Source organism: Stenella coeruleoalba (genome assembly GCF_951394435.1).
Source record: "Stenella coeruleoalba genome assembly, chromosome: 16".
NCBI lineage: Eukaryota > Metazoa > Chordata > Mammalia > Artiodactyla > Delphinidae > Stenella > Stenella coeruleoalba.
In genome coordinates, this window is record NC_137162.1 from 599453 (window position 1) to 625889 (window position 26437).

Sequence of the window (26437 nt, forward strand, 5' to 3'; positions counted from 1 at the left end):
GAAAGGAAAGAACAGACATCAGTGCCATCCACCTAAGCGCTGGGAGCAAAGCCCGTGTTAGCTACAAGGCGAGCCGGGTGCTCTGACTGGCTCCCTTGGCCTGGGGGATGCCCACAGCGCTGGACACACAAAATCACGGCCAGGGCCATGGCTGCGCCCACACGCACGGCGGTGCCGGGTGGACAGACGCTGCTGTGTGGTCAGCGATGGGAGGAGCCGCCCGCTTGCCCTCCAGCTGCCCCGCCCACCCCAGCGCCTGGCCTGTTGTACGCGCACTCTCTTTTTGGGCAGCAAATGTGAAACATGTCCACTAGCTGTTTTATGCCTTTTGTGTTTTCTTGAGGCCCCTGTTTGAAAGAGACACAGCGGGTCTCAAAGAGAGTGTGGAACTGTGGCCGGGGTCACCCAACCCACCCGCGAGGCAGGGGAGGGCACAGGGCACTCACCTGCATGCACTCAGGTTCCAGGAGACACGCCTTCCCAGGTGAGCAGGAGAAAGGGAGAAACATGGTCACTGGACACCCTCCGGCGTTTCCCAGCCCACCTCACCCGCTCCGGATTGTCCCCCACGTGAGCCGCCCGCAGAGTGACGGTGGGACCCAGTGTGGGAGCCTTGTCCCAACCACGGGATCACGAGCAAATAAGAACAGATGCTGGCCCAGCAGATCTGGGACCTGAGCTGGTCTCAGCGTCCACCTTCAAGGACGATCGACGTGCGATGCGGGGGGGGCACCCGGGGCTCACCTGTGGGCATGTCTCCCTCCAGGGAGCAGCCACCCCAGGATAGCATGGGATCGAGGACAGGCCCCTCGGCCCTAACCGGGCACCTGCACAGTGGACCCACTGGCACCACCGTCCACGGCCCTGAACACGACACAGGCTGATGACGGGGCTGCCTGTCCACAGGGGTCCACAAGGATGTGATGCTGCCGGCGAGCGTGACCTGTGACATCAGAGGTTGTGACCTGTGATGCCAGAGGATGTAACTTTTGATGTCACAGGACATGACCCGTGCCTTCAGAGGACACACAGGGACCAGCCCCCCACCCCGCCCAGCACTGTCGAGAGGAGGCTGTGGGCAAGTCCGCGTGGAGCTGCCTCTGAAGGGGCCCCGTCCTCCCTGGGGCTGGTGGCTGCTCCGGGGGTATGTGGGCTCCCAGCCCTGCCACTCGCCAGCCCTGGTCAGCAGGGGTCCCGTCTTGTGGTCCAGCTGAGGTCAGGGTGACAACACAGTGCTTCTGGTGGGACGCTGTGGACACCTGGGCTCGGAGTTGGGGGGGAGCACGGGAAGCCCACCAGGGATCGGGGACCCCCAGCATCCCTTCCCTATTTAGATTCAGCTCCAGTGACATCTGCAAGTTCATTTCACGCTCAAGTCCTCAGTGCTCACCCCTCCCTACTTTTTTGTTCCCAACTCATTAAACATGTTTTTGAAATTTCTTAATCGTGACAAAATATACATTACATAAACTTTGCCACTGAACCATTTCCCATCGTGCAGCTCAGTGGCATCAGGTACATTCATTCACACCGCTGTGCAGCATCGCCACCACCATCTCCGGACGTTTTTCATCTTCCCAAACTGACACTCTGTCCCCATTGAGCACCAGCTCCCAGCCCCTGGTTGACTGACTATTCCAGGGAGCTCCTGTAAGTGGAATCGTGTAGCATTTGTCCTTTTGAACCGGCTTATTTCCCTTAGAATAATGTGCTTGAGGTTTGTGGCTGCTGCAGCAAGCGCCCGAGTTTCCTTCTGCTTTAAGGCTGAACGATATCCTTGGTGTGGATGGACGGCACGTTGCGAATCCATTCTTCCATTCGTGCACACTTGGGGTGTTTCCACCTTTCGGCTGTTGTGAATAACGCTGCTATGAACACAGGTGCACAAATATCTATTTGAGTCCCTGCTTTCGATTCTTCTGGGTGTATATTCAGACGCTGAACTGCGGGCTTACGTGGGAATTCTATGTTTAAATTTTTTGAGGCGTTGCCACACTGTTTCCCACAGTGGCTGCACTATTTTACATTCCCACCAACGTGCACAAAGATTCTGATTTCTCCAAATCCTCACCAATGGCTGTTGTTTTCTGCTTTTTAAAAAAATCTTTTATTAATAGCCATCCTTTTTTTTTTTTTTGCGGTACGCGGGCCTCTCACTTGTGGCCTCTCCCGTTGCGGAGCACAGGCTCCGGACGCGCAGGCTCAGCGGCCATGGCTCACGGGCTCAGCCGCTCCGTGGCATGTGGGATCTTCCCGGACCGGGGCACGAACCCGTGTCCCCTGCATCGGCAGGCGGACTCTCAACCACTGCGCCACCAGGGAAGCCCAACAGCCCTCCTAACGGGTGTAAAGTGGTAGCTCACTGCGGTTCTGATTTGCTTTTCCCTGATGACCAATGGCGTTGAGCATCTTTTCATGCGTTTTTTGGCCATTCGTATATTTTCTTTGTACAAATCTATTCAAGTCCTTCACTTGTGTTTTAATCAAGTTGTTTGTTTTGTTATTGTTGAGTTCATCAGTTCTTCAAATATTCTTGATACTAGCCTCTTATCAGATAGATGGTTTACAAGTATTTTCTTCCATTCCATAGGCTGCCTTTTCACTCTGTTGATGGAGTCCTTTGATGCACAGAAGGCTTTAACTTTGAAGCCAATTTGTGTTTTACTTTTGTTGCCTGCGCTTTTGGCATCATATCCAAGAAAGCATTGCTAAACCCAACGTCATGAAGCTTTCCCTCATGTTTTCTTCTAAGAGTTTTATAGTTTTAGCTCTCATGTTTGGGTCTTTGGGTTTTTAGTTAATTTTTGTATATGGTGTAAGGTGCAGGTCCTGGTTCGGGGTTTTGCATGGGTTGTCCGGCTTTCCCCGCATCATTTATTGAAAAGACTGTCCTTCCTTGTTGAATGGTCACGGCACCCTCACGTGTGATAGTTTGTTCCTGGGCTCTCTGTTCTATTTCACTGGTCTCTACGTGTGTCTCTGTGCCTGTCCCACACTGCTTTGCTTACAGTAGCTTTGCAATAAGTTTTGAAATCAGAAGTGTGACTCCTCCAGCTTCGTTCCTTTTCACGATTATTTCGGCTGTTGGGGTCCCTTGGGATCCTGTATGAATCTTTAGGTGGGATTTCCTCTCTGTAAACAGGGCCGTCTCTCCCTCTTTCATTCGGCCGTCCGCATCGGCGTGGACACGTGGACGCGTGGACGCACGGACGCATGGATGCATGGAAGCGTGGACGCACGGACGCGTGGACGCACGGACGCGTGGACGCACGGACGCCCCACGCTGTGAGCCAGAGTCCAGTGCTGTGTTCTTGCTTTTACAGCTCCCGCCGCGGCCCCTGTGACGGCTGACACACCCTCTTCATTGTCTTGATCATTTCCTTACTTTCCGGCACCAGAGATGCTCCCGGCTCCTTTTTTTTTTTTTTTTGTCCCAGTCCCAAGATCAGCCACTTCTCCAAGGAGCCCTGGTTCCTTTGATTGAGAACGGTATTAGAAGCCAAGAACCAGGCACTAGGTGTACTCACTGCTGCTGGGCTGTCACTGCTTCCGGGCTCTCTCGGCTGACAGAACTAGGAGCTCTATGGGGGCACACTAGGCTGTCCCCCACCTCTTGTAACCACCTCACAGCAAACGCTGTGCCCGTGGACCCCTTCATGCCAGCCGAGACCCCAGGCTCCTCAGAAGCCTTCAGTGTCAGAGCGGCTCCATTTTGGGAGGACCTGCTCCATACTCGGTTACGAGGGCTGCACTTGTTTTGGGGTTGTTGTGAGCGCTGCCCCGTCGCTGATGCTGCACTCTGGCCTCTCATCAGCCTTGCGAGTCCCTTAGCCGCCCCCCCGCCCCCCGCCTCCCCCACCTCCTCCTCTGTGACGGCAGGCGGAGGAGTAGCGCCCTGCCGCGCTGGCGCTCTCTGTGGAAGGCCACTGGGGACGGGACCACGACACTTAGTAACTTCGAGTGAGCTGCACTGTGCACAAATGCACAGCAAAGAAAGGGCACTGAAGTGGGAGGAAGGAGACCGGGGCTCATGGGTCGGTAAGGGGGCCGGGGGCCACCCTCTCCTGGTCAGAGCTCTGGACTCCGACACAGAGGCATCGGGCTTCCCCAACCTGGATACTGCACTGGTGGGCCAGGGTGTCTGGTGGACGTCTGCCGTGCCAGCTGTCCTCACCAGTCCCCACGGGAGGCCTGAGTCCTTGCAGCCCCCCCACTCCCCCAGTGCACGACACCAAGCACATTCGGGGCCTGGCTTTAAGGAAACCCGGAGGGGGCAGCACGATTCCCAGGCACACAGGCCCGTGCCCGGTGCTCCAGGCCCGAGGCATGCAGGTCTCTTTCTAGCTTGGGACTGAGTAACCAAGCGAGAAGGTTCGGACGGTGCTGACATGAGTGGAGATGCAGCTCCTGGGGCTCACGGCTCGGAGGCTGCAGATGGTGAGGGTGGGGGCAGGACTGGGACGCCAGGGCGCTGACAGCTCCCTCCTGTCTGCTACCCTGGGGCCCGGGCCCTGTGTGGCTGTGGCCCAAGTGGGAGCCCCTGGTCACGGGGGGAAGGATGCAGCCAGGTCAGGCCTGAGTTCTTGGCCACTCAGGAGTGGGGCTGCAGCCCAGGTCAGGGCTCCTGGTCACTGGGGGGCAGACCCCCAACGGCACGGGCAGCAACCTTGGGTGCAGAACTCTGTGGGGCTGCCCTGCACACGGGCTGGCCAGGCCCAGACACTCTCCAGCCTAGGGCGTCCCCTCGCCCTGCTGACCCGGGAGGAGCCCAGGCTGCCCCTGAGCCGGGCGGCACGCAGAGTGCGCTGCGCACCAGAGATGCCCCTGGGGCCTGGCCCGAGTTGACCGCCACGGGCCAGGTGCTTCTGTGCTGCTTTCCATCTTGTGGTGCTGCCTGAGGGCTGACCTTGATGCCCAAACCCAACTGTGGTCACCAGCATGAGGTAACCTCCTGCCACGTGTCCCCTGGTGGCCAAGGAGCCAAAACAGAGGAAAGCCGCCTCCTTTCCCAGACGGGGGTGGGGAACGCGTGCGGATGAGCACAGCCCCGGAGGACACGCAGGGAGGGGCCCAGCCACGTGCAGATGAGCACAGCCCCGGAGGACACGCAGGGAGGGGCCCAGCCACGTGCAGATGAGCACAGCCCCGGAGGACACGCAGGGAGGGCCCAGCCACGTGTGGATGAGCACAGCCCCGGAGGACACGCAGGGAGGGGCCCAGCCACATGCAGATGAGCACAGCCCCGGGAGGACACGCAGGGAGGGCCCAGCCACGTGCAGATGAGCACAGCCCCGGAGGACACGCAGGGAGGGGCCCAGCCACATGTGGATGAGCACAGCCCCGGGAGGACACGCAGGGAGGGGCCCAGCCACATGCAGATGAGCACAGCCCCGGGAGGACATGCAGGGAGGGGCCCAGCCACGTGCAGATGAGCACAGCCCCGGGAGGACACGCAGGGAGGGCCCAGCCACATGCAGATGAGCACAGCCCCGGAGGACACGCAGGGAGGGGCCCAGCCAGCGTGGTGGCTGCTGGTGACCGACAGGCACCAGGGCTGGGAGACATGGGGGCCCTCCTGTCACCCGAGGTACTGGGAGCTCCAGCGTGAACCCGTCCTCACGCCCCACGGTGCCCTGGGGCCGAGCACCCTCCCTTCCAGCGGTGGACAGGAGCCCGGGACTCACCGGGCTCTGGGCATTGGCGGCGGGGCACCCGGCGGCCTTCTGCCTCGCCAGCTCCTTCACGTAGCAGTGCACGTCGGCGCTGAAGCAGTCGGCCTCGTAGAAGGCGCTGCACCAGCCGGGGCTGCAGCTCTGCAAGCCGCCTGGGCCTGGGCTCACGGATGGGCTGCCCTCTGGGGGCCGGGCTAGCCGTGCCACTGCCTCAGAGCCCCCAGCCAGGTCCCCGCCCTGCTGCCGGGCCTCTTCTGCCTGGGGCTGCTCCCTCCCAGCTGCTACCGACTTCTGAGGCCGAAACCCCACCTCAAAGTTGCTCCGCGAGAGCTCGTCTGAGTCCACGCTCGGCTTCTCCTTCGCTGGACAGAGGAAGGGGGGGCGGGTCACACGCGGCAACGTGGGTTCCCGGGGAAGAATCCGCCCCTGATTGCAGAGAGGCGACAGGTCCCTAGCAGGGGGCAGGAGGTCCCTAGCAGGGGGCAGGAGGCCCCTCGGGATGGCCAGGTGGCCCCACCTCCGCTCCAGAGGAGCTGCAAAGGGTCCTCAGGGTCGGGGTCCCTCGGTCCCCTCCCAAATGGGCTGCATGCAGGGCACATTTGTGGCAGAGACCCGAGGGAACTTTGAACTGTCCGTAAGCAGACAAAGCAGAGCGTCCCCCAGAAACCAAGGGTCCCAGAGCTGTTCCCTGGGCATCTCCATTTTGCTTTCCAGTTTCCCAAGCGTGCACACGGTATGGGGGGGCTCTCACTGCCATCCTGTGTGTGACTGTAGTCACACAACCTAAAGGACATGGTCCCCAAAGCCAAGTCCCACTCAGACCAGATTTGGAGAAATTACAGTTTTCAGTTATCAGGGAGTCCTGGCTCTGCATCTAGGAAGACACGCCTTAGGGTCTTTAAATGGCGCGTTTCCAAGAAAGAATGCAGAGCCCCCCATCACCAAGCTGCTGGCCCTAGCCCTTGCCCTTGCTGCCCACCTGGTGGCCTGGGGAGAATGACCCCTTCGCAGTACAGACCCCCCAGAGGAGGACGGGCCCTGCCCTTGGGACCCTGGAGAGACACAGGGTAACCTGGCCCCAAGGGTGGAGAAGACCCAGCTGTGGAGGGTCTCAACCCACAGCCCTCTGTCTCACCCGCTCCGAGATGTGAAGGCCTTTTGCTGGACGGTGAGCATGTGCTCGGAGCGCTGGTCCCACCGCTGCCCTTGGGCTGTGGCCCAGCCTCCTGGGAAGTGCTGCCATCAGAACGGAGGACGCTGCAGGCACCCCCGGGACCCTCCCACAGGCTCACTAGAGGCTTCCCCTGGGAGCGAAGCGGGGGTGTCGGTGACCGAGGCCCCCCCAGACCTCCAGGACGGCCTGGCCACAGGCCGCAGACGCCACAGACACGGGCCCTTTAGCAGACGACTTTCTGGGCGTCCGCCTCTTGGGGTCCTTCGACGGCTCCCCCAGTGATTTGAAAATGCGGGGCTTGCCTGGGGTGGAGAGCAGGGTGTGCGCCACCCCTGGGTGGGGTTCTGGGGACCAGGAGGGGGCGGGGACGGGGCTGCCGTGAGCTCGGGCGTCAGGGCGTCAGGGCGCTGGACCACTCCAGGCACAGGTCCCGCCCACCCTGCAACATGGCCCTCTGCAGCCCTCGGGAGGGGCTGGGCCAGGCCTGGCACTGAGGCGCCCGGGGCGCGTCCTGTGAAGGGTGGGGCCCAAGAGGGCTGGGGCAAGGGGCAGGAGAGGGAAGGTGCCTGCCCCCCTCCCTCCTGAGCTGTCACCTCATCTTCTACCGCCAGGAGGGGAGCTGGACGGGAGCGGGGTGTGGGGGGGCAGACGCTGGTCCCTGCAGGGGCCTCCCCGCAGCCAAACCCGGCCTCCGGGCTCCGTTGCTCTGCCTCCTGAGCTGGTCCCAGGGAGGCGGACGTGCCTTCCGCGCCCCGTGACCCCACAAGGCCCCCTCCTGCCAAGAGGAGCGCTTGCCTGAAGCAAGAGTTTTGGAAGCAGAGTGGGCCTCGGCCAGGAAAGAGGGGCCCAGCAGGTGGTAGCTCTGGGGAGGGCGACGAGTGGGATGCGGGGCAGGAGGACGGCCCTCGGGGCACAGCGGGGGTGGGAGGCCGCGAGGAGGGGCTCTTACTTCTCGGAGGGTGACGTCCTCCCGTTCACCACTCTGAAAAGGTTCTGCAGCAACCTCTCCCCCCAGTAGAGGTCACAGAACTTCTCCGATATGGCCCCACAGAAAGTGGCATAGGTGAGGTCTTTCAAGGCGTAAATATACTCCCCTGAGTTCGCAAGAAAAGCACGGGGGTGAGTTAAAACGTATGGGTGCTCTTCTGGGTTCCCCTGGTCTCGGGAGCTGGCGGGGGCGGAGAGCACGGCGGGGGGCGGGGTGCAGCTGGCTTCCTCTGCCGGCCGGCCCCTGGGGGCTCTGCCCTTTGTGCAGAGACGGGAGGATGGGGGGCCCTCCTGTGGTGACCTCCCCCAGCGCACGGCTCCCCCCGGGCCTGTCCCTGGTCCTTGGGCCCCCGTGGCCCCGTAGTACCCATGATCAGAGCCTCCAGCCCGTGGTCCAGGTAGCCGTCAAAGGCAAACTCTTCCTGGATGAGGCGTGTGGCCTCCTGCAGCGACGGGCAGGCTGTCCCCTGTGAGAGGGGCGAGGCATCCGCGCTGGACGGACAGAGCTTGTGGTCTGCTGGGCAGGGCCACTCCGGGTGACCTTCTGGGGCCCGGTCATCCCACTCCCTGACGGGGGCTGCCCCGGGGCCGTCGGGACTCCCTGTGGCCGGCGAGGGGCTCCGCGGGGCTGACGGGGGGCCCTCGGGCTCCTGGCCTGGGACCTGGGTGGCCCCGCCCCTGGGCGGCTTGTCTGGGTGGCAAGGACTGTGGGGGGCTGCGGTGGGCCCGGGGAGGCGGGGCTCGAGGCCTCCACAAGCAGCTGCAGTTGGGATGGGTTCCTGCGGCCCTCGCTCCGGGGGTGGCATCTGTGTTGTCGTGGGCGGGGCCGGGGACTTGGGCATCGCCAGTGCAGCCCCTTCCAGCGGGCTGGCCGGGGCGGGGGCTGGGGGGCTGGGGCAGCCCTGGGCTGAGCCTCTTGGCGTCGACTCTCTGAGGGGCTCTGGGGAAGCGGGTGCTGGCCCGTCAGGCGTCTTCAGGCCAGTGGCCGCTCCACGGGTCTCAGGAGCCTGCTTCCCATCACCCTCCCCGTCCAGCCGGCCTCTCCTCTCCTCAGGCCCCTCAGCCGGCCCCGAGGTCAGGGCGAGCGTGTCCCTGCGAGCAGAGAGGAGAGAGTGTTCAGGGGGCCCGGCAGCCCGCCAGCCCCTGGGTGGGGACACTCACCTGGCGACACCAGCATTGGCAGCGAGGACGATGGGCCTGAAGTGAGTGGCCGGGGAGGCGAACGCCTCTGGCAGCAACGTGGCCCCTTGGAGGCAGGAGGGTTGGCCGGGCACCGGCCCCTGCACGGCCACCAGCCTGCTGTCACTGCTGATCTGCAGGAAGCCTGGAGACAAACATGGGGTGAGCAGGGTGGGTGCCGGCCTTAGTGGGTGCTGGCCTTAGTGGGTGCCGGCCTTAGTGGGGTGCTGACTTGAAGGGCCCAGGAAGGCTCAGGGGCACTGGGAGGAAGGGAGACTCCAGGGAGAGGCCTGAGGGAGGGGCCTGGAGTCCAGGGCTGCCCCGAGCAGGCAGGGAGGGGGTGCGGTGCTCGGTGGGGGGCTGGAGTGACGGAAAAGGCCAGAAGACCCAGCCACAGACCGGAGGCTTGGACGGGCCCGTGGGGAAGGGTCTTCGTAGGTGCCACTGAGGCGCAGACAGGGCAAGACAAGAGCTGGGTCATCAGTGCGGGGTGCGGAGGTGGAGGCGAGTCGCCTGCTACGGCTGCTGGTGAGACAGGAGGGCTGACTTGAGCGAGGCCTGAGAGGCCGGGGCCAGAGGGGCCGGTGGGAGCCCAGAGCAGGGCAGCCGGGGGCCAGCTGCGGGCACGCTGCCTGCGGTCTCGGCCACGTCCGGAGGTGGCGTCCACTTGGGGCTGGATTCCCGGAGGCAGCCTCTGGGGGGATGGCAGCGGGGGCGCGGTGCGGGGCGAGGGGCCTGCAGGGCAGGGGCGGTGGGGACAGGCCGGTCCCGGGGCCCACCTGAGCCGGGCCTGGGCGCAGCTGCTGTGCTGGGGCTCAGTTCAGCCACCAAGAAGGCGTTTTGCAGACCGATGGTCTCTTCCTCCTGGCGAACCTGGGGCAGAAGGACACGGACAGCTCCCGGTTGAGACGGGCGCAAGGCCCCGGGGGTGCAGAGCAGAGCCCCGCGGCGCGAGCCCCCCACCTGTGCTGACTCGCAGGCCTGTTTCTCTGGAGCGGGAGCCCCTGGGGCGTGGGGCTGCCCAGTGCAGCCGGGTTCCGGTGGGTTTCCGGGGCATGGGAAGACCGCCAGAACCCACACTCCCCAGAGTTGCTGTGTGCTCCCGTCTGCATCCGAGGGACCCTGTCACTGCCCGACGGGGCCCTGGCCGGTCAGCATGGCAGGACGCCGACAGGCACTGAGTGTCCCTCGGCGGGACCCCCAGGGTGCGCCCCCGCCCACACGTGCCAGGGGTCAACAGAGACCAGGTGTGAGCCTGCGGGAGGGGCTGCTCTGTGGGCTCGTTGGCGGTGAAGGAGCCAAGGAAAGTCACGTCGGGAGGATGAAGGGTGACCTGCCTTCCGCCCTAGAGTCTCCACGCATCTATTCAGTAAACACGGAAGAGCAAGGAGCCTCACCTCTGCGGCCCCAGGGTAGGACAAAGGGCCTGCGGGGTCTCCGCAGTGCCCAGCTTACCGTGCAGGTCGATGCCCTCAGGTGGGCTAGGATCTTTCTGCTGTCCATGCCTCTGTGCAGGAGGTAACCGCTGCAGGTCTGAAAGCAAAGCACAGGCCCGCGTCCAGCACGCCTGGGGCACCGGCCCGCTTCACTCCCTCAGCGGAGCCCGTTGGAGCGTGCGGTGGCAGCCAGGCGGCCCGGGGGCTTCTCTCCGGGGGACCCCGTGGCACCCCTTCTTGGGCAGAGCCATGTGCACCCCAGCCTCAGGGGCCTGGGATGAAATTCAGAGTCTCTAGCTGTCCTTCCTGGCTGTCCTGAGCTGGGAAGCCACGGAGCGACGGGGCTCCCCCTGACCCAGCCTGGAGGACCCTCGGAGGAGTGCGGGCAAGTCGGGCATGTGGGGGATGCGCTGCAGGGGGTCAGGGGTCAGCGCTCGGGTCCAGGACATCCCCAGCCACTCTCCGGCCGGTGGATGCACTGGAGACACAGGACCACCTGGGGGGAAGGCCGGCATCGAGCAGCAGAGACCCCTCACCGCCCGTCCACAAATGAAGCCATGTCCTCCCCTGTCCAACAGCACTGACCTGCCCCAGAAACGAGAACCCGTGTCCCTGGCCCTGGACCTTGAGCTGGGCCCCCCCCCACCGCAGCCCAGTTACCTCGATGGCCTCGGCCGCGGACGGCCGCTCCTGGGCGCTGCGTCTGGCCATGTGCAGGAGGAGCGTCTTGAGCCTGCGTGGCAGGGCCAGTTTGTGGTCTCGGGGGATGCTGAACTTGGCTGCTGTCCACAGGATCGCGGCCACGCAGTACACAGACGCCTGGGTGGAGGAGGGGAGACGGCCGGCTGGCTCAGCAGACCTGCCCCCGCTCGGGCCCCGCCAAGGGCGCACCAGGCACCGTCCCCCAGGGCTGGGAGCTTCCGCAGACCCTGAGCCAGAACCCGGGGGCCTGGCCTGGGAATATGCATGGTTACCAAGTACCCACAGGCCTGTAAGTCTCAGTGTGACGAGGAAGACCTGGCGCCCCGGCTGGACCTCCCCAGCTCTCTCTCCACGAGGGCAAAGGTGGCACCTCAGGGAGCCCGAGGCCAGGAGTCCCCCAGAAACCGTGCTATGCTGCTAAATGGCTAAGGACAGGCTCTCTGAACAGAAACCCAGGCCTCTTGGTACACAAAGAGGTTTATTCTAAAACGTGCTGATAGAAAGGATGCGTCGCACGCACTTGAGAATAATAATGAAAAGGGCGGTGCTCTTCCCTGTGAGTTCCAGAGTCAACTGCTTCTCCCTGAATGCCTTCCCCGATTTTCACCCTCTACCCTTGCATCTGCAGCCGACCTGTGACCAACACGTGGTTCCGATGTACACGTGGCCGATACCTTCGTTTCTCTCGAAAAGTAAGAGAAAGTGAAACCAGAGACACAGCTGACATCTGTGCTGAGTCAGGTAACAGTGGCTGAATCCCCAAAGGAGTATTTCCCAGAGCTTTTGTACAGACCTGACACACTTTTCAGTTTAATTGTGTTGTTCATGTTTCCTCCATTACGTCAAGTCTAGTCAATTGACAAAACAACGAATCAAGCCCTGAGTTCAGCATTTGCTGATTTCCACGGTGTGAAGACTCCCGTGTGGCCAGCTCCAAGCTGCCACGGTGGTGCCAGTGAGCCGGGCAGGGGGAGAGATGGGCCCTTCCTCTAGGGCTCCTGCCCAGGCAACAGTCAACTAGAGCAAATCATGAGGAAGTTCTCAGTTTTGAGTATTTATCAACCTTTAAAAAAATTAAGCTTTTTACTTGGAGGTAACTGTAGATTCACATAGTTGTAGGAAGTAACCCAGCGGGACCCCATGTGCCTTCCACCCAGCTCCCCTCCGCAGTGACATCTTACAAGGCTGTAGCGTGGTATCACAACCTGCCCCCTGGCGTGGACGCCGGGAGATGCAGGACATTTCCGTCACCAGGATCCGTCCTGTCCCCTCCCAACTTAGTCGCCGGCAACTGCTCATCTGTTCTCCACTTCTTAATTTCATCATTTCATGTAAATGGAGTCCTACGATATGCGGCCTTTCGGGGCGCCTTTCTCTCTCAGCCCCATCAACTGGTGGTCGCCTCGTCAACACTCCGTTCCCCTCACCGCTGCTGCCGCTCTGCGGTGTGGACGCGCCACCCGCTGAAAGACATCTGAGTTGTTTCCAGGCTGTAGCTACTGCAAATAAAATTGCCACAAACATTCGTGTCCAGGACTTTGTGTGAACATAAGTTTCATTTCTCCAGGAAAAATGTCTTATGAGTGCAATTTCTGGGTTGTATGGTCATTGCATGTTTAGTTTTGTAGGAAACCAGCAAACTGTCTTCCTAAGGGCTGCACCGTCTTGCATCCCCCTCGGCAGTGTCACTCCACACCCTCGCTAGCATCTGGTACTGTCAGTGTTTTGGACGTTAGCCTTTCTAGTAAGTGTGTAGTGGTGGCTCATGGTTTTAAGTTGCGGTTCCCAAATGCCGTATGAAATAGAATACCTTCACGTGCTCACTTGCCATCTGACACCTTCTCTGGTGAGGTGTCTGTTCAGATCTTTTGCCCACTTTTTAATTGGGTTATTTGCTTTCTTACTGTGCACTTCTGAGAGCTTTTGGCATATTTGGGATACAAGTCCTTTATCAGATACGTGTTTTGCAAATAGTTCTCCCATCTGTGGCTTGTCTTCTCATTCTCTTAACTGTGTCTTTTACAGAGCACAGCATTAAAATCAAGCATTTAATTGGAATGAAATCTAACATCGAGTGTTTCTTGCATAGATCATGCTTTTGGTGTGGTATCTGAAGACTCACTGCCTAGATTTTCTCCTGTTATTTTCTAGAAGTTTTATAGCTTTGAATTTCCTTTTAGGCCTATGTTCCATTTTGAGTTAACTTTTATGAAAGTGCACCAAGGTCTCTGTAAAGGTTTTTTTTGGCCTGTGGATGTCCCGTTGTTACAGCACCACTTGTTGAGCAGACCGTCCTTTCTCCTCTGCCAAAGACCAGTTAATTGTATTTGTGTGGGTTTATTTCTGGGCTACTTTGTTCCATTTATTTTTTGTCTTTTCTTTTGCCGAAACCACACTTGATTACTGTGTCTTACAGTAAGTTTTAGAGCTGGGTAGTGTCAGTCCTCTGACTTTGTTCTTCTCCTTCAATATTGTGTTGGCTATGCTGGGTCTTTTGCCTCTACATAAAAACCTAAGAATCAGTTCGTTGATATCAACAAAATAACTTGCTGGGATTTTCACTGAAATTGCATTGAATCTATAGATCAAATTGGGAAGAACTGACATCTTAATAATATTGAGTCTTCCAATCCATGAACATGGACTATCTCTCCATTTATTTAGATCATTTTCAGTTTCTTTCATCAGAATTTTACAGTTTTCCTCATATGAATCTTATACACATTTTCCTAAATTTTATACATAAGTAATTTTTTTGGTGCTAACGTAAATGGTATTTTTAAAAAAATAATTAATTAATCATTTTTTAAATGGCTGTGTCTGGTCTTAGTTGTGGCACGCGGGATCTTTCATTTCTGTGCGTGGGCTTCTTGCTAGTTGTGGTGTGCTGTTTTTTTCTCTCTAGTTGTGGCGCACAGGCTCCAGGGCACGTGGGCTCTGTGGTTTGCAGCACGCAGTCTCTAGTTGAGGTGCGCGAGCTTAGTAGTTGTGGCGCGCGGGATTAGTTGCCCCGGGGTATGTGGGATCTTAGTTCCCCGACCAGGGATCGAACTTGTGTCCCCTGCATTGGAAGGCGGATTCTTAACCACTGCGCCACCAGGGAAGCCCTGGTATTGTATTTTTAATTTCAAATTCCAATTGTTCATTGCTGGTAAACAGGAAAGCAATTGACATTTGTATTTTAATCTTCTACCTGCAATCTTGCTACAACTGCTTATTAGTTCCAGGAGATTTCTGTTGATTCTTTGGGATTTCCTACTTAGGCAATCATGTCACCTGTAAACAAAGACAGTCTTATTTCTTCCTTCTCAATCTATATCCATTTTCTTTTCTTTTCTTGTCTTATTGCATTAGCTAGAACTTCCAGTACGATGTTGAATAGGAGTGATGAGAGGAGACATTCTTGCCTTTTTCCCAATCTTAGGGGGAAAGCATCTAGTTTCTCACCATTACTTATGCTACCTGTTGGCTTTTTTGTAGATATTCTTTATCAAGTTGAGGAAATTTCCCTCTATTCCTAGTTTGCTAAGAGTTTTTATTATGAATGGGTGCTAAATTTTGTCAAAAGCTTAGCATCTATTGTTATGATTTTTCTTCTTTAGTCCATGTGATGTATTACACTGACTCTCAATTGTTGAGTCAGCCAGCCATACATGGAATAAATGCCACTTGGCCAGTTTTAAATTTTGATGAAGTTCAATTTATCCATTTTTCCTTTTGTGGAAAACTTTATGGATAGTGCTTTTGGTGTCAAGTCTAAAAGCTCTTTGCCTAGCCCTCCATTCCTGAGATTTTCTTTGATATATCTTTTCAGCAGGCTTTTGTGGTCTTCAGCATATAAATTCTGTGCGTGCTTTGCTAGATTCACATCTAAGTATCTCATTTTTGGGGGAGTGATTGTAAATGTACTGTGTTTTTAATTTTGGTGTCCACATGTTCATTTCTAGTATATAGAAATACAATTGATTTTTGAATGTTTATCTTATATCCTGTGACCTTTCAAAACTCAATTCTAAGTTCTGGGAGGCTTTTTTCGAGATTCTTTGGAATTGCTTGGAATTTTCTATGTCGACAGTTACGTCGTCTGCAAACAGTATTATTTCTTCCTTCCTGGCCTTTATGCTTTTTACCTGCTTTTCTTGCCTTGTTGTAGTGGCTAGAACTTCCAGTACAATGTTGAATAGGGTGGTGAGAGTGGGCATCCTTGCTTTGTTCTTGATCTTAGGGGGAAAGCATTTAGTCTTTCCACTAAGTATGATGTTAACTGTACAGTTTTTTTGGTAGATGATCTTTATTAAGTTGAGGAAGTTTCTTCTATTTCTATTTTTCTGAGATTTTTTTAATAGATGGGTGTTAAATTTTGTCAAATGCTTTTTCTGCATCAGTTAATGTGATCATGGGATTTTTCTTCTTTAGCTGGTTAATATGTTGGACTACACTGATTGGTTTTCAAATACTGAACCAGCCTTATGTCCCTGGAATAACCCCCACTTGTTTATGGTGTATAATTGTTTTTATATCTTAGTGAATTCTATTTGCATATATTTTGTCAAGGATTTTTGCCTTTATATTCATGAGGGATATTGACCTATATACATATTTTTTGTACTATCTTTGTCTGGTTTTGGTATCGGGGTAATATTAGGCTTCATCAAATGGATTGGGAAGTGTTCACTTCTGTTTTCTGGAAAAGACTGTGTAGAATTGGTATTAATTCTTCTTTAAACATTTGGTATACCACCCTAGTGAAAACGTCTTGGCCTAGAGATTTATTTTTGAGAGTTTAAAAATTACAAATTCAGGGCTTCCCTGGTGACGCAGTGGTTGAGAGTCCGCCTGCCAATGCAGGGGATGCGGGTTTGTGCCCCGGTCCGGGAAGATCCCACATGCCGCGGAGCGGCTGGGCCCGTGAGCCATGGCCGCTGAGCCTGCGCGTCCGGAGCCTGTGCTCCGTGACGGGAGAGGCCACAACAGTGAGAGGCCCATGTACCGCAAAAAAAAAATTACAAATTCAATCTCCTCAACAGTTATGGAGCTATTCAAAGGCCTGTTTCCTCTTGGGTGAGTTGTAGTTTATATTTTTAAAGATTTGGTCCATTTCATCTGTCATTGAATTTTATGTGTGGGGAGCTGTCTGTGGTATTCCATCACCCTTTTGGTGTCTGCAGGGTCCATTTCATCTAAGTCATTGGTTTCATGTGTGGGGAGTTGTCTGTGGTGTCCATCACCCTTTTGGTGTCTGCAGGGATGTCCATCACCCTTTTGGTGTCTGCAGGGTCTGCAGGGATGTCCATCACCCTTTTGGCGTCTGCAGGGTCTGCAGGGATGTCCCCTGAGTCATTCCTGACATCGGCAATTTGTGTCTTCCTTCTCTTCTTGCTTTGTCAGTTTTGCTAGAAGTTTGTTAATATTATTCGTCTCTTCCAGGAGCCAGCCCTTCATTTCACTGGTTTTCTCTACTGTTTTTCTGTTTTCATTTCACTGAGTCCTGCTCTCAGCTTCACTGTTTCCTTCTTTCTGCTTTGGGTCTATTTCACTCTTCTTTTGAGGTGGGCGCTTAGATTACTGAGTTGAGGCTTTACCTCTTCTTTAGTTTTCAGCATACGAGTCCTGTACATGCTTTGTTAGACTTACATCTAAGTATTTCATTTTTAGCGATTTTCTTTGTTTTTGAGGGGAGGTTGCCTCGTTACCACTGGGTGATGGTGAAAGTCCCAGCTCTTCCTGAGGCCTCCTCTGACTCACACTCCCACCCCGGGAGGGGCACGTCTCACTGATGGGCAGGGGTCCTGGGCACAGGCTGGATGCTCAGCCTTTTCCGACAGCACCTGGCCTGGGCGGGCCGCCCTCCCTTTGTCCTACTGCTCCAGCTCCAGCATGCGGGCTTCCACTGGGCTTCTGCTGTGTCCGCTGGTGTTTCCCAGATGTGCTTCCTCATCCTCCACGTGTGAGGCAGGAAGGACACCCAGGACTCTTAGGACCGTCGCCCCCCGGGGCCCAGGGCCCTGGCCTTTCTGTCCTCACACGCCAGCTTTCAGAACGGCGTGCTTTGTTGGGGGGCAGGGAACTTACGTCTCCCCCACGTTCCCGAAAGCGGAAGTTCTACCTTGGTTCTGAATATAATTTACTTGATTTTAAGTCTGTACAATTGAATTTTTAATAACGCTGTGTTTGATAAGCATCTGGCAAACATCCCTGAAAGTTCAGCTGTGGGGTCTTGTGAGCACTGCCTGGAGCTGAAGTCCAGGCTCAGATGACACCCCGTCACCCTCCGGGAGGCCCCTGCAGAGCTGGGCTCTGGATGCGGGGGCTGCGTTGGGGGGGTCGCCTTGACCCTGCTGAGTCCTGATGCTGGGCCCATCCTCTCCCCACCCCTCCCCCTCTCAGGCTCTCTGGACGGGGCACCACGGAGCGTGGGCACCACGGAGCGGGGCAGGGGGCCACGGGAAGGGGTGGGGGGGGCCCAGGTACCTTCTCAGTCGTCAGCTTTTGCTCTGCGACCTCGGGAGCCAGAAAGAACGAGTTGTAAGCACCTGAGACAGAAAACCCCAAACCCACTGAGCTTGCCTTCAGCCTTGGCTGTCGGAACCAGAGCGCAGCCCCCCGGGGGGGCCCGCTTACGCACCGCTGGCGGGAGGTGGCCCGAAAAGCACGGTTCCGTCCTCGGCCACCAGCACGGAGTCCAGACACAGGTAGGCTGCAAGGGAAGGCGAGGGTCAGGGCGGCTGTAGACTCACTGGGGGACCTGCTCCCCCTCAGGGCCGGCAGAGCCACGGTCGTGGGGCAGCCCCCTCTCTCAGCCACCCCACGGGCTCCCAAGCCACCCAGGGAGTGCGGGGACGCTGGGGCCCTCGCTGGACACAGCACAGGGGCCAAGTGCTGGCTCCCCTTCCCAGAAGCCTGGGCGACAGGCCACGGAAGGGCCATCTGAGCCAGCCCTGGGGCACAGGAGCTGCGGGAAGAGGAGGGGGACAGAGGGACGTGACCCACCCGCCGAGCGCGGCCCTGGGAGGGGTCCCAGGGGAGGCTGGGTGCCAGCGCTTCATACCCACAGGCCTGAGGCTCACAGAACCCGAGGGAGGCCAGAGAGCAGCGCCCCTGCCCTGCTAGGACCACCGTGGGGCCGGAGGCTGGTCCCTCTGCCTGGTAGGGCTGAGCTTCAGGGGTCACAAACGAGTCTAACGTCCGAGGGCCACCCCCCCCCCCCCCCCCGCCCCAGCCAACCTTCGTCTCCTTGGGGACAGCGTCGCCCCTGCTGAGAGGGTGTGGCCCAGGGCCACCACACAGCTTCCGCCCCTCCTCAGCAGGAGGAGGCCCACGTTTGAAGATGCCCTCTGACCCCCTTGGTCCTGAGACCAGAGTAGATACCCCCAGGCCGCCCCCGGCTCACAGGGTGGACACTGCCACCCAGCCCCAGGCTGTCCACACAGCCCACACGGGCGACAGAGGCCACGTGTGGCCCTGGGTCCTGGCCCGGACATGCTGGGGGTCGGTGGGCTGGACGAGGACCCATGGGAGGACGTCACCTGGGTGCTGGCCGTGCGTCCGCAGGGTGCTGAGGCATGCGTGGGACAGAGCCCAGAGCTCGTACTCCTTGAAGGGCCGGCCCAGCTTAGACAGGAGGTCCTGCAGGGAGACGCCCTGAGGGGGGCGGGGGGAGGAGCCACATTCAGTGTGTGGGCACCTCAGACGGACGCATGGAGGAAGACGACAGGGCAGGGACCACCTCAAACACGTGGGGTTTGCCCCACACAGCACACTCCTGGCATGACGGGCTGGGAGAGTCCCCACGTCAGCACAACAGGTGCTGGGGGTGCACGTGGAGAAACCAGCACCTGTGCACGGCAGGTGAGATCGTAAAACGGTGCAACGACGTGGAAAACAGCAGAGGCTCCTCAAAGAATCAGACGTAGAATTACCATCTGACCCAGCAACTCCACTTAAAAGCAGGGTCTTGAAGACGTATTTGCACACCCATGTTCAAATCAGCATGACTCACGAGAGCTAACATGAGGAAGCAACCCAAGCGCCATTGGCGGATGGATGGATAAGCATCACGTGGTCCGTCCATAAGATGGACACTATTCAGCCTTAAAAAGGAAGGGAATTCTGCCACAGCTACAACATAGACGAAGCCTGAGGACACTGTGGTCCGTGAGGTAAGCTAGTCAAACGGGGACAAACATTGTATGATTTCTCTTCTATCAAAGACTGAGAGCAGTCACACCCGTAGAGACAGAAAGTAGATGAGCGGTTATCAGGGCCGGGGCAGGGATGGCGGGTAAGTGTTTAATGCGGACATAGTTTCAGTCTGGGATGATGGCAAAGTTCCAGGGATGGATGCCGGTCATGATTGCACAACAGCGTGAATGTGCCTAACGCCACCGTCCCGTACGCTTGAAATGGTTAAGATGGTAAATTTATGCTATGGCTTCCCCTTCCCTCGTACTGCCCCCCCCCCCCCCCCCCCCCCACAGATTAAAGTCCCAGAGTCAGAAGAATGAGTTCAGCTGGAAGGCAGTTCTCTGCTTTGCGGCCACGGGAAGAGCTGGGAGTACAACCGCCCGCTTGGACACAGAAGTGCATGTTCAGAGGAAGGTTCCAGAGGCAGTGTCTTCACCCCTCCTGGACCCCCCTCTGTGCCCAGGGTGTAGCTGCCTCGGTCCTGAGACTTCACTGCCTGCCTCATCCAGCCTGTGCCTGGCCAGGGGCCCAGGTTCTGGGGCACAGGGCCCCCCAAGCCTCCTGCTACATGTGGGGTTGGAGCAGCCAGCTTTGCACCCAGGACGTGCTCTCCAGAGGAGATCTGGGTCCCCGACTCTGGACCAGCCCTGACACCTGACGGGTTGTGACCTGTGTGGGGGCCGAGGTCTGGTGGGCCCTGATCCCTTGAGCCTTCGGGGCAGGGAAGCCTGGTGGTTAAGACCATGGCTGGGGTCCCAATCAGCTCTGCCCTTCAGCGACCACCCACCCTCCTCATGGCGGCCCCCAGCCTCAGTTTACCCATCCGGGAGGTGGGCTGTCTGTGAGGCTGGCGGGCATTTGAAGGTGAGCAGAGCCCTGGGCTCAGGCCTGAGGTTTTCACTCCGGTGCCTGGGCGCTCCGGGTGCATGAGTGTGGTCGGGCGGGTGGACGTGGGGAGGCCGGTGGAGATGGTTTGGGCTGAGCAGACAGTATGTGGGCATCGAGCATGTGTCAACGCACTGGGGTCTCCAGGATGGCTTTCATTTTAAAGTAACCATATTTTTCAAGTAAATTACCCTCAGGTGCTTATCAGGATATGAATAAAAATGTAACTCAGAGTCTGCCCTCCCCTTTGACCTCTGGGTCAGCAAAGCATGGTGGGAATGAAGCTGGTGGAGCCAGCACTGCTGCACAGACACACGTGTGTTCGGGCCACCGAACCCCAGGTGACTTCGTCCCGAGATGCTCACAGGCACCCACCTTAGGGGAGCGACTTACTTCGTACTCAAGAGCCCGCGCCTGCGGAGGGAGGGCGTGCACGGTGCGTGTGCACGCAGGCCCCTCCCGGGCCACGCGGGCCACGGTCACCCACCTGCTCCAGGGCTGCTCCGCCCGGCTCCCCGGCTCTGTCCGCAGTCCCGTCATCAGGCTCCGGAGTCCCTGGGTCTCTGCCGGCATCGCGAGGGCCCTTGGAACCGGGCAGGGGGCTTTCCTCCGTGGGGCCCCGGCCACGCGCCGCCCTGTCCCCAACGCGCCGGAGCTCGGCGTCTCGCTCCGGCCACAGACTGGATTCGGGCTGTGCCTGGGAGCTAGTAAGGCCATTTTTCCCCTCCGGAAAGGGCTTCCTGGGGTCTGGAGGGAAGAATTCTGGTGCCGGTGGCTGGGTTTTCGTGCTGGTCAGCGACAGGCAGAGGGCGCCGGCCTCGGGGCTGCAGGGCGGGAGCCGGGGCAGCGTCTGCACCTTCCTCAGGCGGCTCCTCTCCAGGAAGCCTCTGTCCGGGTCCCCCAGGGGCCGCTGGGCGTCCAGGAGGAGGCAGGCCAGCCTCTCGGGGACCAGCCCCTCCTGGCCCGGGCTTTCTCCGTTTTTCACAGGGGCTGACAGCAGAGCCTTGGAGGGCGGGGTCCCCGGGTGCTCCAGGCTTTCTCCGGCGGGGCTCGGGGGCTGGCCCTCCAGGGCAGGCAGGGCCGCTGGGTCCGCGGAGCGGTCCCCTGGCTGCCTCTTGGGCCCCACACTTTTTGGAGCCAGTCTCTCCCTCCAGGTGAGCTCACTGACATCTGGGCAAAAGCAAGACGTGATTACAGCCAAGGGCCACGGCCAGGATCGACCTCCCCCTGCAATCCCCACACTCACGGCCACCAAGGCACCCACTCCTGCAGGACCCCTGGACCCCCACCCATCACAGAGAGCACGGGGCCTCCCAGGCCCCCACCCCATCCCTCAGGACTGGCCCAGAAACGTCCTCACCTGCTTCCTTAATCACACCATCCTGGCTAAGTACTGAGTCTCCGAAGGCTCTCGGCCCCCCCGCCACCCAATCCAGGATGAGCTTCCCGAGGGGGTTTCCTGAGGCCTGTCTAATTAGCTCATCCAAAAAGCACGTGGTTTTGCTATTACGGTTACACAGTGATACTCCCCAAAGGAATAAATTAAACCTGGCAGCAGCCCCAGCTCGTCCTGACGTACGAGCCTCCACACGCGTGTCTGTGTGAGCCCCTCTAGAGACACACGCCCTCCCCTCCCAGTGGCCTGCAGCCCCCTCGACGGAGCCTCTGCTCTCAGCGTTAACGCCCTCCCTGACGTTAGAGCCGCCAGCGGGCCTGGTGCTGCAGTGTCACAAATGCCAACGTGGTGGGAAATGCCGCTTGCTTGGCTGGGGGAGGGGCCCTGCCGCCCCCAGAGGCTCCACACCTCCCCTCAGGACCCTCCAGACTCCCTGCTGCGAGCACAGCGCAGAGCAGACGTTGGCATTTGTTCAAAATGCCACCCAAGGTTATGCCTTGTGAGCCGTGAAAATCCCAGACGCTTCAGCAACAGCTTGTGTGGCCACCAGACTGGCGGTGCTGTGTCCGTGTCCCCAACGCCCACAGGAGAGGACAGAGGCGACCGGTCCTGAGGGCAGTCACTTCCCATATGACCTGCCTCTCACCTCCAATTGTGGGTCAGAGCGTGTAAGTGTGTGCACGTTTGCAGACGTGTTTGTGCGTGTGGGAAACTGGGGGTGTGTGCTGCGTGTGCAGGGGGGTGTGCTCGCTGTGTGAGTTAATAGTCTAAATAGGCGTGTCCGAGTTTGCACATGCTTGTATGTTTCCATGTGTGCTGTGGGAGCACACGTGATCTGTCTGCATCCGTGTGCATGTCAGCGTGGGTGGCTTACACGGCGAACACGCTGGTGCGAACGTGTGTGTACGTGATCGTGTTAATGCTTGTGCCACCCATGTGTGCATGTGTGAGGGCGTGCACATGCCTGGGCGTGTGTGCAGGCTCGTCCACCTGTGTGCTTACCTTGAAACGCCCCGAAGGACTCGATGGAGAGCACCCTCCTCCCGGCAGCCGAGAGGCTCTGGCACAGGTGGCAGGAGGACGTGAGCTGCATCTTCTCCTCGCACAGTGCGATGATGCTCTGTGACCGGAGCCAGCGCTCAGCCCCGTCCCAGCCCCCGTCCCCCCTCGCCGCTCCGCTCGAGGCGCCGGGATCACGAAGCGGGGCGTCCTGAGCTACGTGATCCCCGTGGGACAGAATCTGCTTCGTGAAACCAGCGGATTCTGTCCTGCCCGTGATGGTTATCATGCATGCCGTTCATCGCAAAAATGCAGAGTAAAGAAGTAAGGAGCCCGGGTGATGGGCGGGTGGGGGCCCACGTGTGCGCACTGGCTGTGCGTGCGCGCTGGCTGGGGGCGCGTGGGGCGCAGGGCCGTGCCTGGGGGAAGCGGGGGCTGCCTTCGCGCCTACCTGCAGGTCGGGCCGGTCCCGGGGGTCCTCAGCCTGCATCTGGCCCAGCAGCGCTTCCAGCTCCCGGCTCAGCCTGGGCTGGGGCTCGGGCTCCGTCACATAGTCGAGGGCTGCCTTCAGCGTGGCCCCCAGAGAGTAGATGTGGGCCTGCGGCAGCACCAGAGAACCCACTGGGCGTGGGGCAGGGCCTCGCAGCCTCCCGGGCAGCACCTGTCCCCAGGCAGCCGCTGCTCCTCTGGGCCAGGAGCACCTGCGCTTTACAGGGCCGCCTCCCCTGCCCCCAGCGCGGCGACTCTCCTGGCCCCGGGCCACCCCCATGCTCCCGGGCCTGGGGTCTGTGCCGGCCCCGCGCCACCACCCCAGCCCACCTCCCCGGCACAGGCCCTCGCCTGGCACAGGCCCTGTCTTCAAAGGGCCAGCCTATTCTTTTTCAAGTGTATGCTTCGAAAACCGATTTGAGGAGGAGGAAAGGCAGGTTTCTTGCAGTTTGGAAGTCAGGGTTTTCCCCTGTGAGAGAGGGGCTCTTCACCCCATGCCTGCTGGGACAGGCTCACAGGGCAGGCCTCAGCCCTTGGGTCCTGGAGGGGCTGCCGAACCCCCGCGGCCAGGTGTCCTCCAACACCATCTGGCCTTCTCGCCTCATCCCAGGACCATGCACGTGGGGCTTCATTATCCCCGCTTCACTCACAGGAAGCTGAGACCAGAGAGGTTCAGGAACCTGCCCGGGGCTGCACAGCTGGGCCAGGAGGAGCTGGTGGGGGCCCTGGGCCATGTGACTCCAGAGAGGTGGGTCACACAGCTCAGGAGTAGAGGCCGGGCCCCCAGAGGCCGGCTCTCCCCACCTCCCTGCCCCGGTGCTCTCCCCACCCCAACCAGTGAGTCCCCCACCTCCAGCCCTGGGCCCACTCTGGTCCAGGGTCAACACCTAGCCAGGGCCAGCCTCAGCCTGGCTGAGTGGTGGGGTCCTGTCAGGGACGTCTTGCCCGGCCTCCTCACATGACCCTCAGACCCCACCTTCCTGGTCTGTGGGGAAGTCTGGGGCCACCGGCTCCTGCTGTTGTTCTAGGGCTGTCTGGTTTCCACTGGCCGCCTGGCTGAGACGCGCCCTCCTGACCCACCTCCCTGCCAGCGTCTGTCTCAGGAGCTGGGCACGTGGGGGTCCGCCCCTCGCCACTCAGGGCAGTTCCTGTGTTTTGCTGTTGTGACCAGCGCTGCAGGGGCCGTCCTCACGTGGACGTCTCTGTGCATCCACAGTGTGTTCACGAGGCCTCAGGCCCCGCAAGTGGGGCTACAATCTGGGCTACATCCGTTCCATCTGCAGTTTTCGGAGCTGCTGAGGAGCTTCCCTTGTGAGTCACCGGCCCAGCCGTGTGCGTGTGTCTGTGCATGTGTGTGTGGGCCAGACCCCCTCCCCCTTCCAGCTCGCGGCCTCTGCAGCTTCCCCAAGCTCAGTGTCTCGGGCTAACCTGCGTTTCTGTGACCATGAATGAGACCAAGCATCTGTTCACCTCTATTCATTGTTTAAAATTTTCCTCTTTACGCCCATTCGTGGACTTTGCTAATCTGTCCGCTGAGCTGTTGCCTGTTTTGAGTGCACTCCTGGCACACGAAGGAGCTGACCCCTGGTCTGTGTGTCACACGGATATTCTGTCACTTATGTTTCAACTTTTTCATGTGTCTTTTGACATTCAAAAATTCTAATGTTTAATTTGTGAAACTGGGTAATTTTTTTATTGCCTTCTTAAGAGGACCTTCCCTAGCCCACGACAATGAAAACAGCTTACTTCTGCCTTTTCCAATACTTCTGTAATTTGAAAGCATCTAGCTCTAACCCCTGTGGGTTGTACCTGTGGGCTGGCACGCTGCAGGGATCTGGTTTGGGCTCCTTCCTGATGGAGAGCCACCTCCATCTCCCACACTGTTAAAGAAGAGCCCACCCTCTGTCCACCCTGAACCCTCGTCCTGCTGCCCTCAGCTCCCTGGGGCTCCAGGCTCTGGCTGGCCTCCCCTCCTCTTGCTCTGTGTCTCTCCCTCTGTCCGCCCTGAACCCTCGTCCTGCTGCCCTCAGCTCCCCGGGGCTCCAGGCTCTGGCTGGCCTCCCCTCCTCTTGCTCTGTGTCTCTCCCTCTGTCCACCCTGAACCCTCGTCCTGCTGCCCTCAGCTCCCCGGGGCTCCAGGCTCTGGCTGGCCTCCCCTCCTCTTGCTCTGTGTCTCTCCCTCTGTCCAGACTGTGCTACTGTGCTATTTTAATTATGGTAGCTTCAGAATGCATTTTCTTTTTGTTTTGCTGAGCCGTGTGGCTTGTGGGACCTTCGTTCCCCAACTTGGGATCGGAGTGAAAGCGCCAAGTTCTAACCACTGGACTGCCAGGGAATTCCCCAGAGTGCATTGTCATACCTGGTGGACAAATGGCCCTCCATTTCTTTCCCCAAAATGTTTGATTATTTTCACATTTGTCAGGTTTAAAATATATATATATATAGGTTCCCCCATTCCCATTAAAAAAAAAAAAAACCAAAAGGTTAGAATTTATTGTAACAGCACTGACGTGGCAGAAGGACCATTGGGAAGGACCAATGTCGTACAAGATGAAATACTTGGATGTCAGCAAGATGGCTGTCCCTAGATTGTATCCCCCTCAACAACAATTTGGCATCCATCTGCGGACAAAATTTCCTTTGTGGGAGCTGTGGGATCCAGCAACATATGCCAAGGGACCTGGCAGGAGTCTTGCCCAGCTGTGTGTCAGGTGAGAGGCAGACAAACCTCTGTCCTGGTTGTGGACCCTTCAGCTAGACTAACTAGGGAAAAAAAGAGAGGACTCAAATAAATAAAATCAGAAATGAGGGACGAGTCATTGCACCTGATACCACAGAAACACAAAGGATCATAAGAGACCACTATTTATATGCCAACAACTTGGATAGCCTAGAAAAAAACAGATGAATTCCTAGAAACCTACAACCTACCAAAACTGAATCACGAAGAAATAGATAATCTGAACAAACTATTACTAGTAAGGAGATCGAATCAGTAATCAAAAACCTCCCAACAAAGAAAAGCCCAGGACTAGACGATTTCACTGGTGAATTCTACTAACATTTATTTAAAGAATTAATACCAATCCTTCCTAAATTCTTCCAAAAATTGAAGAAGAGGGAACACTCCCAAACTCATTTTATGAGGCCAGCATTACCCTGACATCAAAGCCAGATAAGAACAGTACAAGAAAACTATAGACCAATATCCCTGATGAATATAGATGTGAAAATCCTCAGCAAAGTATTGGCAAACTAAATTCAAAAGTAATTAAAAGGATCATATACCATGGTCAAGGGGGATTTGTCCCTAAGATGAAAAATGGGTCAATAT

At 58.0% G+C, this 26437-nt stretch overlaps 1 protein-coding gene across 3 annotated transcripts in view; it reads right to left on the minus strand.

The window, feature by feature from the left end:
• The window catches only part of KNDC1 (kinase non-catalytic C-lobe domain containing 1), a 57578-nt gene that overhangs the window by 13099 nt on the left and 18042 nt on the right, over positions 1–26437 (minus strand). Inside the window, exons 4-18 of one of the 3 annotated variants that reach the window (XM_079899334.1) lie at positions 23066–23212; positions 22618–22735; positions 20707–21389; positions 18677–18791; positions 17776–17847; positions 17622–17683; positions 11109–11267; positions 10468–10545; positions 9792–9885; positions 8995–9157; positions 8201–8925; positions 7796–7940; positions 6793–6908; positions 5685–6034; positions 447–476 (exon numbers count right to left, since the gene is read on the minus strand). In XM_079899334.1, coding sequence (XP_079755460.1) covers positions 447–476; positions 5685–6034; positions 6793–6908; positions 7796–7940; positions 8201–8925; positions 8995–9157; positions 9792–9885; positions 10468–10545; positions 11109–11267; positions 17622–17683; positions 17776–17847; positions 18677–18791; positions 20707–21389; positions 22618–22735; positions 23066–23212 — 3057 coding nt within the window. Of the gene's footprint in view, positions 1–446; positions 477–5684; positions 6035–6792; positions 6930–7795; positions 7941–8200; positions 8926–8994; positions 9158–9791; positions 9886–10467; positions 10546–11108; positions 11268–17621; positions 17684–17775; positions 17848–18676; positions 18792–20706; positions 21390–22617; positions 22736–23065; positions 23213–25434; positions 25867–26437 lie in introns of those variants that run through there. The other 2 variants (XM_079899335.1, XM_079899336.1) reach the window with 2 other exon arrangements.